Source organism: Scleropages formosus, chromosome 7 (genome assembly GCF_900964775.1).
Source record: "Scleropages formosus chromosome 7, fSclFor1.1, whole genome shotgun sequence".
Taxonomy (NCBI): domain Eukaryota; kingdom Metazoa; phylum Chordata; class Actinopteri; order Osteoglossiformes; family Osteoglossidae; genus Scleropages; species Scleropages formosus.
Window position 1 is genome coordinate 7,356,861 of NC_041812.1, and position 17,459 is coordinate 7,374,319.

At 49.6% G+C, this 17,459-nt stretch overlaps 1 protein-coding gene across 1 annotated transcript in view; it reads right to left on the reverse strand.

Annotated features, from left to right (window-relative positions):
- Positions 1 to 707: 707 nt before the first annotated feature.
- kcnq3 (potassium voltage-gated channel, KQT-like subfamily, member 3) overlaps positions 708 to 17,459 on the reverse strand; it is a 69,657-nt gene continuing 52,905 nt past the window's right edge. The window contains exons 2-15 of the mRNA XM_029253614.1: positions 13,832 to 13,922; positions 13,622 to 13,748; positions 12,222 to 12,394; positions 11,577 to 11,750; positions 11,185 to 11,295; positions 10,902 to 10,997; positions 10,616 to 10,710; positions 9,565 to 9,591; positions 5,163 to 5,368; positions 3,982 to 4,087; positions 3,026 to 3,157; positions 2,556 to 2,651; positions 2,336 to 2,420; positions 708 to 2,254 (exon numbers count right to left, since the gene is read on the reverse strand). Of these exons, the coding sequence (XP_029109447.1) occupies positions 1,535 to 2,254; positions 2,336 to 2,420; positions 2,556 to 2,651; positions 3,026 to 3,157; positions 3,982 to 4,087; positions 5,163 to 5,368; positions 9,565 to 9,591; positions 10,616 to 10,710; positions 10,902 to 10,997; positions 11,185 to 11,295; positions 11,577 to 11,750; positions 12,222 to 12,394; positions 13,622 to 13,748; positions 13,832 to 13,922 (2,239 nt within the window). The 3' untranslated portion in view covers positions 708 to 1,534. The remainder of the gene's footprint in view (positions 2,255 to 2,335; positions 2,421 to 2,555; positions 2,652 to 3,025; positions 3,158 to 3,981; positions 4,088 to 5,162; positions 5,369 to 9,564; positions 9,592 to 10,615; positions 10,711 to 10,901; positions 10,998 to 11,184; positions 11,296 to 11,576; positions 11,751 to 12,221; positions 12,395 to 13,621; positions 13,749 to 13,831; positions 13,923 to 17,459) is intronic.

Sequence of the window (17,459 nt, forward strand, 5' to 3'; positions counted from 1 at the left end):
CACCTGCTGAAAAAGGGTGTGATCATGCCTCACACACACACACACACACACACACACACACTCTCCCTCTGAGGAGCTCGGCCACTTTGTCTATACTGACCTCTGCCACACAGCAAGACTCTCATTTTCTATATCTACTGCTTTTTTATACTAAGGGATACGTGCGCAGTATGTAAACAGCTGTGATTTAAAAGCTCGACACCAGAAAATATTCTCTTCAGCTTCTCTTGACCGTGACCCGGTGTAGTCAAATTAATTTTTCCATTGCTAGTTTATAAGGTTTGATTTCGAGCAACGCGCAAAAAATCATTCTTTTAAAATACGATATTAAGATTATATTTAGTGTAAGAATCAAAACATTTTTGATATCATGGGAGTTAAGTAACAAAAAAAAAAACCTGCAAAAATGAAAAAAAAAAAAGAAAAAAAAATCCAGATTCAGTATTTATTTAGATAACCACAGTGTGCACTTTTCATAACGCACACACACACATTTTCAGAACCGCTTGTCCCATATGGGGTCGCGGGGGAACCGGACCCTACCCGGTAACACAGGGCGTAAGGCCGGAGGGGGAGGGGACACACCCAGGATGGGACGCCAGTCCGTCGCAAGGCACCCCAAGCGGGACTCGAACCCCAGACCCACCGGACAGCAGGACCGAGGTCCAACCCACTGCGCCACTGCGCCACCGCACCCCCTTCTTTTCATAACGATATTTTGTTATTGGGATTAATTTTAAGAGCTTTATAAAGTTGCAATTACTCGTGCTTCTCCTTGATGTGCACCTAAATTCGATGTAAACAACTTCCACAACTTCCTTAATATTATGATCTTTTTTTTTTCGAGGCGATGCTGCAGCGCTTCCCTTCAAAGCGGCACGTATGTCGTACGGGAATAAAAAAAAAAATGATAAAATGAAATGCTAACGGCTTGGAAGTGCCCCACACGTCCAGAGGTGAGCCGTGTGTACGACAACAGAAGCTATAAGACGGAAAACAAAGCGTCCCGGTTCGGCTTTCCTTTTTTCCTTGCCCGAACACACGAAGCCACACAAACAATGAATGTACTGCAGAATAAAGCTGGAGAAATGTGTCCGGAGAGGTTCGGCCCAACCTTTCCGAAATGGTGCGGCCTCATGCAAACCATGCACAAAAAACTCGTAAAATGTCGTATCTTTTCAAAAAATAAGGTCTACAAAAATGGCATAGCATTTAAATGTGTTCGATAGAATTTGTTTCTCTTTTTTTTTTCTTTTTTTTTTTTCCCGTTACCTGAACTTCGCAGTGTCTACCACTAAAATTTGCATGCATCCCATGCAGTGCTCTTTGCTTTGCAGCGATAAAGCTTTGGGTGATTTTATTTTTTCCTTGCAGTGTTTCGCAATGAGTGCTCTGTACAAAGTCTGTATACTTTACACACGGTGGCTGTTTCGTTTTCTTCTACTTTTATCACGTCATCAGAGGCCAGTTCCAGCCCATTTTTATTAATTGATGTATTGATTAATTTATTTGTTTTTTGTTGCCTCGGCTGGGACTAGGGAGGCGTGTTCCATACCGATTCGGGGAAGCCCTCTCCCGTTGAGGAGAGGGGGAGGGGCCCACTGGGGGTAAAGGGGTCCGTGTCTGTGTCTGTCTCGCCCTCGGCCAAGTAGCGCTTCTCTTTCATCCAACCGGCGCCACCCCCGGCCCCGCCCCCTGCCCCGGCCCCTCCGCCTCCTCCCGCCGTGCCGAAAGTCAAATCCTCCCGTTCCTGGGAGATGCTGAACCCGCTGGGCGAGCGCTCCAGCTCCTCGTGGTTGACGGACAGCAGGGAGAGAGGTGTGTCCGTGTCCCGCCCCAAGGTCCGACCCTGGCCCGGGGAGGGGCCGTCCAGGCAGGGACTCCGGGCCTCTACCCCGAAGCCCCTGCGGTCAGTGTCCAGGAGCGAGCTGATGGGCAGTACAGTGGGTCGCTCTGTGTAGGTGGGCACGGGTGGCGGCAGCGTCCCGCTCCGTTCCTGCTGGAAGTTGTAGTAGGGGGTAACCTTGCTGATGGGCACCTGGTAGGACATGTGGGGGCAGGCCTCCGCATAGTTGAAGAAGACCCGGCGGATCTCCATATATCTGTGGTCCTCCTTGTCACCAGGGCAGGGCCCTCCACCGTGCGGGTCGCCTAGGGTGAGCTGAGCAGAGCCGCCGGAGTCCACCTGCAGGTGCTCCATATGCTGCATGTGCATGTCCACCAGGAAGTCCAGCTTCTTCTCCATGTCCTCCACCTGTAACGAAGAAAATCGCGTTCGCACCATGCAGAGCGACGGCCGAACCCAGAGCTCCAGCTCGAATCCTCCAGATAGTACCTGTCTCTCAACTCGGACGAATCTTCCCATCATGCTTTGGTCTTCAGCCTCAGGCATGGACGCTTTGGCTAGGTAGGACTCATGTCTGAGGGAGAGACAGAAACATTTTTATTTGCATACCAGGAAAGTGTCATGGGTTTCAGATCATCAGGTGAACATGACAGCTGATGGTGTAAAAAGGCTGCGTGACAGTCACGGAAGTGCATTGGTGGCTCTGGACCTGGGCGACTGCTGGGTGGGGTACGGAAAAGGGGTCTTCTGGGGCTTCTTGTGTTTAGGAGTCAACGGGGGGCCAGGGGCTAGAATCATGTCTATCCTAAAAGGCAGGGCAGACACAATAAACAAGATCAGAGGACAAAGCGGAGGGCATCTAACGTTCAATACTGAACGATCAAGTGAAGAATCAACCAGGGTCTCCAAAGAGACCTACATGATACCATCTAAACACAACACCAGAGAGATGCAAGGTAACTTAACATTTCCAAAATATGACATAACGAACACTGTCCCTTCACCCTTTCCCTAGATGAAGATTAGAGAGCTGAACATCTGAATAGATCCTCAAACTATGGACGCTTTTCCACCCAAGAAGTGAGACACCTCACATCCACGCCATCCAGGTGACGTTGGATGAGATGTAAAGTCGAACGTGCTTTGATGCAAATTGTGGTTCAGGCATTCTGGCCTCACCGTGTTTGGAGGTATTTGATTCTACTGAGCATGTCCAAATGCCCCGCAGAGTACTGCTCGATCACATCCTTGACGTCATAAGGCCTTAGAGTCTCCTTGAAACGCTTTTTGCTCAGGAGGAATTTCATAATCCTGTGGAGCACAGAGATCAAGGTGAGTGTTCTGGCCAGAACCTGAGATGCTGCAGGTACCTTGACTGAGTGTCACCAGACTAGCAGCATATGAACAACTCAGCATGGAGAAGACACACACACACACACACACACACACACACACACACACACACACACACACACACACACACACACACCAACCAATCTATAACGATGATGATGGAGGAATGTTCAAAGAACAATTTCACAGGCAATCAGCGTGACTGTTGAAGGGATTTTGGATTAATATTTGGCCAGTCCAAATGACCATGATATGAGCATCTGCCTGCTATATTTTTATGATATTATTCTTATCTCATATATATTATGTAACAAGTACAATTCAAGCTGGAAAATTAGTAACCTCTACTTAGCCAATGCCTTTGTTCAAGGTGATTTACAGCGTTACAGAGGCAAGTTACCATGATTTACTCATTTATACAGCAGTCCAGAGTACTGTTACTGTACCAATTCAGTCTGCAGACGGTGTCCTTAACTACTCTACCAGCTGTCCCAAAAATGTAGGGTTTACACTGTGTAGCGAAGTATTTTCCAGGTAACTGTTCTGCGGGCATCTGATAGAAGACAGAACAAAATTATTTCATGCAGTGGATAAACTACTGATTTCCAGTTTTCCAGCCTGATCCGCTTCAAGAAATTTCCTTCACCCATTCTGTGGGATGAAGTATACTTTTTTTTCCTCTGTACCAACTTGGCTACTTTGTACTTACTGCACAGGCCACCACTGAGGGTCACCATGAGCAAAGCACGCTGACCTTCTGGAAAGAAAGAGAAGGTCCTTACGTGACGGCTCTGATGACCAGCTTCAGCGTGGGGATCATCTCTTCGAGGAGGATGTCAGGAGGAAAGCCCCTGTCTTCACACGAGGGCTCCGCCGGCGCTCCAGCATCTCAAGAACACAAAGGGAAGATGAACACGTAACAAGGAGCTCCAAGGCAGGACCGGCGTGTGGCATAGTGGCCGAGGACACGAACTTCAGGTGTGAGCGGGACGTGATGGATTACAAACGTAAGTAACAAAATAACACCTCGCTGCGATGTGAGCTTTTTCGGATCGCTGACTCTGAGTATTGTTTCCTTACAATAAGAGCTGAGGAGGCCGTCCGCCGTTACAGACCCAACGCTGACTGGAGATGATGACCAACTGCCATGATGGACGAGACGTACCTTGGTGAACTGGGAAATGAAGCTGCCATACAGCAACAATGCCATTGTTACCTGCAATCTGACTAAGTCTTATTTAATCTAGGATGCCCAGGAGGGTGGGGGGTGGGGGGGGTGGTGGCAGCCACCGGCACTTGGCCCCCCAGAGGTTTTTTTCTCCCTCGACTTTCAGTTGGGAGTTTTTTGTTCCTTTCCTCCGTGGCCAGTAGACATACTTATAGCTTTATAAAAGCATTGCTAATGTGTTACGCTAGTCTCTAGTCAACTGTCGTCTTTGTTTCTTCCCCCTATGTTCAAGTGCTCTGTGTCACTGCGTGAGAAGAGTGCGCGCACACACACACAAACACACACACACACACACACAGTGTGAAACCACTTGTTCAAAGCAGGGTCACAACAAACCAAAGCCTAACCCAGCAACACAGGGCATAAGGCTGGATGGGGAGGGGACACACCCAGGATGGGACACCAGTCCTTCGCAAGGCACCCCAAGTGGGATCGAACCCCAGACCCAGCAGAGAGCAGGACCCGGTTAAACCCACTGTGCCACCGCACCCCGCTTCGTGAGAAGAGCCCTCTATAGAAATAAATTGAAATAAATTGAGTTGACTCCTGATCCGCTGTCCAAGTGCTGCAGCCACAGTGGGGTACAGCAGCAATCCGGACAAACAGTGGACGATCTCCGGGACCCAAACAACTAGCACTCTTCTTTGATACACACATGAAGCTTTATGGACCCGATGATGGGAACCGAGGGGATGGGGTGGACAGGAGTGGACGGGGTGGACGGTGGACCCGTACCTTCAGAGCTCTGCCGCAGGGCGTAGGCCTTCATGCGGAAGGCGGTGCGGAACCTCTCCCGGTTGCTGAAGCCGGCCGGTTTGGGCTCCTTGGAGGGCCCTTCCTCGATGGTGTCGGGGTTGACGGGTGCCAGTAGCTTCCCCTTAACCACGGCGGCGGCCCTGGGGTTGGACAGTCGCACCCGCTCCAGCAGGCTCAGCTTTTGGCTGCGGAGACACTGCTGGTCAGTCATCCTCTAAGCAAACCGCTGGTCGTGTTCACCTTAAATCACTTACATTTACATTTATTCATTTATCGGACGCTTTTCGGCAAAGCGGCGTACATCTCGGAGAACAATCCCAAGAGTGCGTTACATCAACAGAACGAAATCACGACCATAATGCGATTCAGAATTTTTGGTTACATTAACCTCCTTTACCTTTAATTGGAGCAGCTTCTCTGACAGCTTACAGACCTTTTAAGGTCAGTTCATTAATTCGGTCATTATAAATAGTCGCCAATCCACCTGAAACACATGTCTTTGGGCTGTGGGAGGAAACCAGAGCACCCGGAGGAAATCCACACAGACAAAGGGAGAACATACCAACTTCAGGCCTGACTGAGCCAGATTCGAACCCACAGCCCAGAGCTATACATCCTTTTTGCCACCAGGTCAGTACTTAACACAACACTTAAACACAAAGCTATGTTCGAAACGGGGGTTACCAAAGCATGACGAGCGCATCTGAATTTTAAACGAAGCTCTGTACGCTGTCCTAGCCATGCACATATCAGTTATCACCGAAACAATTAATAGTCTGTATGTCAGAGCTCCAGCCAGCGATTACAGCCCAGTTATTCGACCCTTTTCTAGCCAAAAAAAGGTCGGGAGCAAAGAAGAGAAACTGCAATTTTCTGCTCGACACAATTTCTAGGCTGCCACATGTCACAGGAGTAGCAATAATTGAGCTGTAATTAATTACAGAACCTTGGAAACGCATAGTTCACAACATGATCCCCATCTCTGGGTAAGTGGGCGAAGCCGAGAATCGCGGTGAAGTTCAAGTCGAGACACATAAGCGGCTCTGAGAACAAAAAATGATTCTGGAATAACAAGGACTTTAATAAATAAGGGTGACGATGATTTAAGTCTTAAGAAAAGTCCTGACAAAACCATCTCCTGCAGTCAGATGTCTTCCTTTTGTACACAGCGAATAATAACAGCTCATAAAATACTAACATCTTCAATGGTTATTATATATAACAAGATATTCTGTATAGAAGAGATCTGAGGAATTTCTGAAATCAGGGCAGCTTATGAAAATGTACATGCGGGTACGAGGTACTGTCCCTTCTCTACAGCAGCTTATATCGGATGTTTTGGGACAGAGATACATACTTGATGTCTCAAATCCAAAAGATTTCGGTCCCTCAGTGGTTGTCAGTGTGGTTAAGGGTGGTAAATTAATTTCTAAATTACCCTGGACACGATGACCACTAGAGTACTACAGGTGTAGGGAAGTTAAAATACAGCAACATCATGTCATCATCGCAGACATGTATACAGCATGTTTGGGGACAGCCGGTAGCATAGTGGTTGGAATTGTGGCCTTTAGACCCATATGGTTGTAGGTTCAAATCCCATCTCCAGCCCTAGTACCCTTGAGCAAGGTAATTGTCCTAAAAATTAATCCACTAAAACAACTCTGTATAGGGGGGTTAGTACCTTACACTATATTTATTTATCTGACACTCTTCTCCTTGGGGTGCCTTGCGATGGACTGACATCCCGTCCTGGGTGTGTCCTGTCCCCTCCAGCCTTTCGGCCTGTGTTGCGGGTTTAGGCTCCGGTTTGCCGCAGCCCCACTTGGGACAAGCGGTTTCAGTCAATGTGTGTGTGTGTGTGTGTGTGTGTGCACTTTTCTCCAAAGGAGCTTCCAATGAACTCTATGTAGTGTTACCAGCCCACACAACTTATTCATGAAGGTGACTTACACTGCTAGATACACTACTTACAGTGGGTCACTCATCCATACACCAGTGGAACACACGCTCGCTCTCTGTCATTCACACACTATAGGTGACCCTGAACAGCATGTCTTTGGACTGTGGGAGGAAACCAGAGCACCCAGGGGAAACCCACACACAACATGCAAACTCCACACAGAGTGAGCGGGGATCGAAACCATGTCCTCTTGCACTACAGAGGTGTTGTGAGACAGCAGCGCTACTCGCTCTGTCACCATGCCGTCCATGAGTAATTGTAAGTGGCTTCGGACAAAAGCATCAGTGAAACGTTTATGTTCGTCGTGCCATGCAGCACATGGACCGATGTTTTTCCCATCGACATTTTGTTCTCTTTCCTCTCGGGGAACACAACCCCGTTCTCCTTGGCAGCCGGAGCCCACGGCGCAGCATCTCCGGCCAAAAGCGGACCCTCCCGTCCCCGAAGCGCTGACAGTGTCGGCAGAGGCGGCGGGGAGGCGGGAAAAAGACGAAAGGAGCAAAGAGAAAAAGAGCGCGGTATTCTCCCAAGTTCGCTCCCACAGCGAGCACAATATGCTCCTCTATCTCCCGCTCGGGATAAAGGGCGAAGATTAAGGTGCTGAGAGCGAGCAGAATGGGGGGCATTAAGAGGGACCTGGGAAGGGGATAAAGGGTTTCCCGCTGGCTAGATCTTACGGCGAATAAAGGGGCGAAAAATTAGACGGTGCCGTTGTTGGGCTGTAAGCAGTGAGAAAGAAGGACCCCTCCGGTCCCCACATCGTCCCCATCGTCTGTGTGGGCAGATTCCCTGCTGTCAGCGGCTGATTCCTTCTTTGCCCTCATCAGAGCAGATCTGTAACATTATAGCAATCAAAGAGATTTCATCCCGCTTTTGTGGCAGACGCTGCGGTAGAAGGCCGGCAAGGAAGGAAAGGTGATCCGTGAGCTCCGCTCTTCGGCATCTCGGACCTTGCGCGTTACTCGGGGCTCCAAACATGGTGGGGGACCGCCTCGAAGTTCATTTGTTGACACACCGATCCATGAGAAAAGTTCTCCCGAACTCAGCATGCTTCCTGGGATCGTCTGCCAACCAGGTCATCCATTCATTGTCTGCAATAACCCTGGCGCAGTGCAGGGTCACGGTGGTATGGAGTCTGTCCTGGTAGCATAGAGTGTGAGGCCGGGTACACCCTGGACGGGACACCGGTCCATTCTATCTATCTATCTATCTATCTATCTATCATTATGAGCAGGTAAAAGTCACAGTATAGTTACCCTGACCTATTTCCAACAGTGTAAATGTGTTAAGGCAGAGGGTAAATTACCCAGTTTAAATAGTTAATGTGGGCCACGTCACCCTGCAGACATATGTATGAAGTCACGTGTAGAAAGCCCATTTCAGCGCCTCCATAACTCATAGTCCTCGACCCCGTACGCTGGATACGCCCCTTCGTCCCCTGACAGTTTGCATTACCCTGTTAACATGGTGCAGGGGACGCAAGGGGCTGATGTGGAGTTACACTGGAAGCCAAAGTGCCCCCAAAGTGAACCGCCACAGGACCCGAGTCACGGGGGACGCCGTCCGTCACCGAGAGAGATGGGCACCGAGATGCCGATGGGAAGCGTCAATGTCGGCGAGTGTTAAAAATTAATTAGCGCCAATGACTTCCTCATCAGTTACAGGGAAGTGCAACGCTCCCGTTTCGTATTAGATGAATATTTAACGATGCCATTAGCCGCCGTTCATTAGGAGAGACATGCGAGGCTTTAACTAATATAGGAGGTCATTAAAAGATGAGTATTTGGGGAGTCCAATTAATCTGCACTCCTATCACAGGGTACTTTGCTTCAGAGGAGATGGCAATGGAACAGAAAGAGACCTTTTAAGACACCAGGTCACACTGATTTCCAACACTTCTCTGTGTGGACAGTTGTTTTACCTCATGTTACTTCACTTAGTAAACCTCTTTCTCCAAAGCGACTTCCAATGAACTCTATGTAGTGTTATCAGCCCACACACCTTATTCACCGCAGTGATTTACACTGCTGGATACACTGCTTACACTGGATCACTCATCCATACATCAGTGGAACACACTCGCTGTGTCACTCACACACTATGGTGAACCTGAACAGCATGTCTTTGGATGGTGGGAGGAAACCAGAGCACCCGGAGGAAACACACACAACATGCAAACGCCACACAGACTCGGAGGGATCGAACCCACCTCCTCTCACACCACCCAGTGAAACAGCAGCACTATTCACTGTGCCACCATGCCATCCCTGTGGTTTGTTTTGTCAAAACATCATCACAATATCTGTTTTACACATATTTGCATATTACATGGATGTTTACTGCCATTCAAAAATACTGAATCGAGAGCGTGCGTCTGTGTGTGTGGAAAAGTACATGTACGGATGAGATTCCGCCTACCTTGCCATTGCTTCGAAATGCTCCTTTCTTTATGGGAGAGAGAACAGAGAAGAGATCATTAGTCGTCTTGTAGAATGGGGGGGGGGGGGTGTTGTCATTGAACAGTCTCTGCACGTGTCATAAGACACACAGTAAACGTGTGAGTTCACGGCGCCAGCGCAGGCCGGACTTTGCAGGACACACTGGGCACCTGGGCTGGATGGAGGACTGGGACCACTGAGAACTGCCTTGTTGAACGACCAGCTTACAGCAAGCGCACCCACACTTTCCGCTCCTTCTGTAGTATTACCACGGTACTGTGATTGCACACAGGATCGTTGTGCCATGTGATCCCAGAGCATTTGGTCAATCGTGTATATTCTTCATGTGTTTGACCCCTCTGGTGTGGGGGGGGGGATTAAAACTATGAAGCTATGCTTTAGAAGCAGTTCAGACACCTCCCCGACCGGCCGAGGAGCCCGACAGGTAAACACACACCTGAGAGCGAGAACAGCAGGTGTCCGGCCTGCAACCGCAGCCGCATTACCTGTACGATTCAGCTTCCCAGTTTGGCAGAGAATCCAGGTTTCAGTGGAAACCAAAGTGTTGACTTCAGCTTAACTGAACTCAATCAAACTAGATGTCAAAAAAGAAATGGAAGAAGCGTAGAAATGTGGGAAAGGAAAACATGGTGAAAATGGTAAACAATGTCAAAAGAAATGGACATCGGGCGACGGATGAATAAAGGGATACGACTGCACTTCAGTTCTTGGGTTTTTTCCTTGTGAATAACTTTGCTAGATTCATATTTACCATGATTGAACAGCCGGCTGATCTGGCAACTCCTCTTTACTCTCTACCCACAAAACGAATAATAATAATAATAACAATAATAATAATAATAATAATAATAAGAAGAAAACACCCACACACAGAGAAAAAAGGCATGTAATCAACAATAATCACATGAAAACATAAATTAATATTGTGTGGCTGATAAAGAGGGGGGTGTGGCCAGGGGGAGGGGCTATATGTCAGGGGGAGGGGCAGGGGGCGTGGCTTCACTACATGCCTGAAACATGGCAGCGAGATGACCGTTTCATAGAACCTCCAGGTGGCGATGAGATCCTCGCGGGCACAGTTGGTGGAGTAGTAGCGCCACGCAGACTGCAGAAACACGGCAAAAACACGTCACGTGGAATGACGGACACCCTCTCAGGAGGTCTTCCGAACAGAGAAGATTCACAAGCACTTTGCCAAATCTGGCAAATATGCGCTTTTCCAAGTAAAGGGAACCTGGCAGCACGGTGGCCACGGGGGTTGGGCTCGAAATCGGCGTAGGGCTTGGAGCGCCTCACCTGGATGAGTCCCGCGGCCGGGTGCCTCCGCTTTTCGAAGTGCTTCTGTCGGTGCTGCTCCTGGACCTTGAGCGCCAACCCGGATCCCAGGATACCCTGCGAAACACACGCACGGCTTCATTCGTCTCATCCAACACCCCCCCGGAACATTTTCACCGTACATTCAAGCCGAGCGCCATAAGGAGCGGCTCTCTCTGCGGAAATGACGCGGCGTTTGGACTACGTTCACGCCCAGCATTTTGAGGAAGCTGACGGACGGAGGCTGCGCTGGATCTTCACTCACCGCAGGCAGTGCAAAGAAGGACACGCCAATGAGGGCGAAGGTACCGGCCAACAGCCTGCCAGCCCACGTCTTGGGGGTCTTGTCCCCGTAACCGATGGTCGTCAGGGTGATCTGTGGAACGAGTGACCCTTCAAAACCAGCTCCCTGCAACCGGTCCTAGATCCAGTCCCTCCGCTGGCTTTATAGATCTCCATGTTGGCTAGAGCTCCATGGACGAGATTTTTACTGACACCGTATAGAGTATCGGTCAAAAGTTTCACCTCATCTCTTCTCCAGACACCTCACTGCAGCAGTGCAGGGAACATCGCAAGCCTGCACGTGTCTTATGACATTAAACAGCTGCCTTGAGGTGATGAGATCCGCGGTACCGCGGTGCATAAGCGTTCCCTTACCAAGCCCCACCAGAGCGCATCGGCGTAGGTGTCAAAATCCTGCAACTTGTTTTGACCAGTTGGGCTCTCGCCTTCAGGCCGCTCCGTGGTGACATCGTCCTTCTCCACCAGGTAGACCAGGAAGGAGGCCAGGATGAGGGACAGGAAGCCAATGTACCAAGCTGTGATGAGCTCCTGGAGTGGAGGACAGGCTCTGCTTAGCGGACACGGAGCGACACCATTCAGCAGCGCCGAGCTCAACGGCTACTGGTCTAATCCGCTTGTCCGCATCTCCGCGCCGCTGTCTTTACTGGGTGAATCCTCATAACACCATCAGCAGAGCCATCGTGGTCCTCTCGGGGTCGTTTTCCGCTTGTGAGTTCCAGGACTTTCCACAGCACTTTATACCTGATGCACCATGGTAACTGTACAGCACAGTGTCTGGAGGAATAGTGCAGATCCATCCCTGCCTGTGACATACAAACCTTAAGCAGCTGTACATGCTGTGTGAGCGAAGGCCAAGATGGAAGGGAACGGTGAAGACGGGCAGGGGGCGTGGAAATGGGTGGAGCCGATGGGCTCGTCTGGACGGAGGGGCGGGGTTATGGAAGTGCGATGCAGGTGACGGGAGGGATCGGGGGTCACTGCGGGAGAGCCGGGCCGTACCTTGCTGTGCGCGTATATGGCGGAGCCCAGAAGCTTCCAGGTGCCTCCCCTGCGGTCCATGCGCAACATGCGCAGTATCTGCAGGAAGCGCAGACTCCGCAGGGAGGTGGCCAACACGTTGGTGTTGTTTCGCACCACCACCACCGGCACGGAAGCGATCAGCACGAAGATGTCTGCCGGACAAGGGGGGGGGGGCAGGGGGGGCGCACACAGACACAAACAGAGTTACTACACAGCTCCCTGAGAATGGTACCGTAGTACAGGGGCACTTCCTAGAGCACGGTGTCAGCGCAGGGCTTGCGGAGCAGCTCCGTGTCTGTAAGGTGTCAGTGGTCCTCCGTCTACTGAAATCATTTGTCCGTCTTTTCCACTAGGGTGGGACATGGTGAAACGGAGCCGAAGTGTAAAGCTGGGCAATATGGCTCCTGCACTTGTTAATAATGAACATCATTTCACACACACACACACACACACACACACACACACACACACACACACACACACACACCGACTGAAACCACTTGTCCCAATCAGGGTTGTGGTGAGCCAGAGCCTAACCTGGCAACACAGGGCACAAGGGTGGAGGGTGAAGGGACACACCCAAGAGAGGACACCAGTCCATCACAAGGTACCCCAAGCAGGACTTGAACCCCAGACCCACCGGAGAGCAGGCGCAGGCCAAACCTGCTGTGCCACCACACCCCCATCAGTCCTTATAATGGAATTTGTAAAATAAAAAAAAATAATAATAATAATGATTAAGGACAGGACCACTCCCCCACACCGCAAATAATTTTCCCTTAATAATGGAGGAGCCCATATGGGTCTTTAGATGGGTAGTGCAGTGGTTAGAGCTGCTGCCTTTACACCCAAAGGTTACAGGTTTGAGTCTCATCTCCAGTTGTAGTACCTTAAGTGAGGTCCTTAGCCTAAATTTTTGTGGTACAACTTACCCAGCTCTACACACTTTTAAATAATTGTAAGTTACATCACACATTTTCAGAACCGCTTGTCCCAGACAGGGTCACGGGGAACCGGAGCCTACCCGGTAACACAGGGCATAAGGCCGAAGGGGGACATACCCAGGACGGGACGCCAGTCCGCCGCAAGGCACCCCAAGCGGGACTCGAACCCCAGACCCACCGGAGAGCAGGACTGCGATCCAACCCACTACGCCACCCTAATTGTAAGTTACTTTAGGGAGAAGCATTAAGCAATTTAACCGGTAGGGATTTTGTTCTTCCTTCACGATGCCGACTGTTGCGTTGTGAGGGTGTAAGTGACGAACGCAGATGACCTGGTTGCCACGATCGAACCCCGTGGTCCTGCAGGGTTCCACGCTGGAGATCAGGCATAAGGGCTCTGATATGATGCCCCCCTCCACTCAGGGGGCTACTTGCCTAAAACACAGAGCGGCTTCCGGGCAAATTTGAGGCGGCCCCTCCATCCTTTGTAGCGACAGCAGCACCCGGCCGCCCATATCCGCAGGGCGTACTCCCCCCCGAAGATGAAGATGGTGATGGTTTCCTGAGGGTAACAAAAGAGACGCGTCAAGGTGCGGCGCAAACGACACCGAGGCGGCGATCCGGGTCGATAGGCGAGATGCTCACCAGTCTGACCAGCCAGTAGGCCGACACGGTCTCGTGCTCCCTGAACGTGGCTAAGATGGACAGTATCAGGCACCCGAGCACAATCAAAAACCTGCGGGAAAGAAAAATCATCACTGAGCACATCGAATATCGGAAAAGGAAACGCGCCTAGTCCATTAAGATACATCCACGAGTCCGTTAAAATTTATCCAACCTGGGAAGCGATGAAGGGAAGCTGAGATTTGCCTTCATCGGGCAACACTGTTCACTGAGCGCTTTGCCGCACTTTGTCACGGAGCGGCGCAACTGCTCGCTCTCACCACAAGAGGTCGCACCTCATCGTTTCTGAGCGCAGCCACAATGCAGCCAAAATAGTGCTGCCTCCTTTTTGAAGGTCATCATTTTGTAAGCGTTCCAGTTTCACAAATTGAGATGTGAATTAATATTTCCACGCACGTTCGGCAAAACTGGCAGACAGACAGACAGACAGACAGCCCGGACGTGCTGCCCCCTTCTACGTGTCACTTGCAGTCGCCACCACGTGCCCCCGACAGAAGTGACAGCGCTTCGCCACTAGATGGCGACATAGAACAGCGGTACCGCTATGGAACCATCAGCCTTGACTGAGCGAGGTGTAAAACCTTAAAAAAGCCACAAATAAAACAAAAAAATAATTATTAGCATTCATAAGCAATAGTAAAACTTCGGAATAAAGTTTTTTTATAATAATAACAACAATAATAACAATAACACCACCACCACCAACAACAACAATAATAACAATCTTTTTAAAGATTATTATTATATGTTATTTACTAATAAAAAGATAGAGTAATAGTAAAAATAGCGAAAAATATAATTATTAGAATTCATATACAAATGTAAACTTATTTATATATAATAAGTTTACATGTATGTGTATTATTATAAAAATTATATTTTTCACAATTTTTACTATATTTACATATACATTTACATTTTATTATTTCCATGTATGGTTTTAGCAAATGTTTTTCTGCAAAGTGATCTACATCTCAGTATTATTATTACTATTATAATTTTTTACAGGTCTGTGACGTTCATTCTCTCATTTATGTTAGAGAGATCCATGCACTTCTTTTCATTTGTGTTTCTCAAACTTTTCTCATGTCTTTAAGAATTTCTTATCAATCTATAAGAATTTCATATTTAATGAGAGTTTCGCTGCAGCTGCTGGCTGGGAGGGGAACGTTACTGTTCTGACGCCTGGCGCCCAGAAGCACATCCCAGCATCCTGCCTTGACGACAACGTGCCCGATAAGAGACGACACACCTTCCATTCCCCCGTGAGTGCGTCTGCACAGACAGGGTGCGAGAGCCCTTGTCACCAGGCCACGCCCCCTTGGAAAGGGTGTCAGACAGGGACCATGTGGAAAACAATTTCCATGTGCCCGCTATCGCGGCTCGACTGGATTATTCCGGAAAACTGACTCACTTCATGGGGCCGCCCACCAAACAAGGCTCCGTTCTGCGAGCAAAGGTTGCGGGGTCAAAGGTTCCGGGGCCGCAGGGCGTCCCGGGTGATGCGTGCAGCATCCCGCCGGGGCTCCCGGCCGTCACGCCCGGCCACCTGTCGGCCACCTGTCGGCCCGCCTTGGCCGATGACTACTGGGAGATTGATGCGTCGGTTCAAAGTGGCCGAGCGAGTCGCCGCATCGCTGATTAATGCTAATGGTTTAATTTGCAGGCATAAACGATCCGCTCTCGGTGCCGCTGGGCGCGCTTTAAAAATAGTGCTCGTTTCTGGGGAGCCTCGGGCAGGAGCGGATAGAGGCGGCGACTCGGATCCTTGGCGAAAGCGAAGCTCCTCCGGCCCCCCAAAGCTCGCCGCCATCTGGGGCCCTGTGTCTCAGAGCGGCTCCGTCACGTTGCCTCTGAAACACGGGAGCTCAGGACGTGGACGTAAATGTGTCTTAGTGCCACGGAAAGCATTCCTCATCAAACGGAGAAATATGAGTTTGGCGCAGCATCGTAATCCATAACCCAGAAAAACATTGATGTGGTAATAATTTAAACGCAACCTGCAGGCAGAACTGGCTGGATTTTCCCGTTTTCTTACGTCAGCAAATGACAAACAAGCTCAGGGACACCAGGTAAAACTCGAGTTTAAGGACTTTTAACATTAATCTGGACGGTTCAGTCGCCGCTCCTAGGAGTGTCCGCTGTAGCGCGTTTGGGCAAAGCGCTTGAATGGCTCCGGGGAAACGTCTGCTGTATAAACCCGGCAAAGTTGGCTTGGGAAAAAGACAAAATCGTTGTCATTGTCCCTCGCCGTCATCGTCAAACGTCCTTCATGAGGTGCATCAGGGCTCAGCACTGTAACACAGCCTGAGATATGTGCTTAAAATATGTCCTCTACAGTGGACAAAAAAGACTTGCTGTATCTTTGCACAATAATAATAATAATAGGAAAAGAAATCCCTCAGCAAGCTGAGACTCACACTTCAAAGAGAGCTAAAAGGCTCCTTCCCCGACACAGTGTCACAGACGGATGGGCACGATAACCACAGGAGCTCGTAGATTACTGCTCACAAGGGCACTGGGGTTTTGCATTTTCATGATGATGACGACGATGATGATGATCGTGATGATGCCGATGGTGATGATGGCGATAGTCGATGCCGGAGGCGCAGTAATGGAGGCGGGCCGGGGGCCTCCCCACCGGAGGCTCACCCCTGCTGTCGGCGGTCGTCTTTGTAGGAAATTCCCCGATGACTCAACGCACCACTTCAAAAAAAAATAAACAATAAACGAGTCGAGCTGCGGTCGTCCCTCGTGACCGCGGCGCGCAGAGATAAGGGCCGACAGGTCCCGTGGGACCCCCTCCGGCGGGTTTTACGGTGGAACGTCCCTCCGGCTGCTGTGTCGACGGGCCAAAATTTGGCCGAGGCATTCTGTGACCCAGCGTATAAACAAAGGATTGAGAGTCAAACTGCCACAAGCACTCGCTGCTCCACGGATATATGGGCGCTGCTGCCGCAGACGTCAAAGTGATGAGTAAGAGCAGTCCGACCTCTCTCCTCACACCCGTGATCTGTATTCCAAGCCCACAAAGTATTAATGATCAGCTGCCACATTTAATAATTCTTTCGCTTCTGCAGTTTGACAGAGGATGTCCCGTGCAAAAACACATGCATTATTCCATTAATAAGTAATTATTATAAATTAAACAATGCCAATATTTAAAAAAAATGAGACGTGAGCAGACAGTGGGGGGGTGGGACAGCTGTGCTTATTATGCTCTCATCTTGTTGGACAGCAGATACGTCTAGAGATATTGAGGAATCTGAAGGTCCTGGGTTCGAATCCCTGCACCTGCCGTAGAATCCATGTTCGAAGAACTTCACCTGAATGTGGGTTAAATATGGAAAAAAAATTACACATTCTGTCTGTAGAGGTAAAAAACAAAAGGGTCACTCAGGGTAACTGGTAGCGTAGTGGTTATACCTGCTGCAGTTGGATGCAAAGGTTGCAGGTTTGAATCTCACTTCCAGCTGTAATACCCTTGAGCAATGGCACTTACCCTGAAATTGCTCCAGTAAAATTACCCAGCTGCATAACTGTAGGTAGCTTGACATTGTAAGTTGCTTTGGGGAAAAGAAGTGTCAGA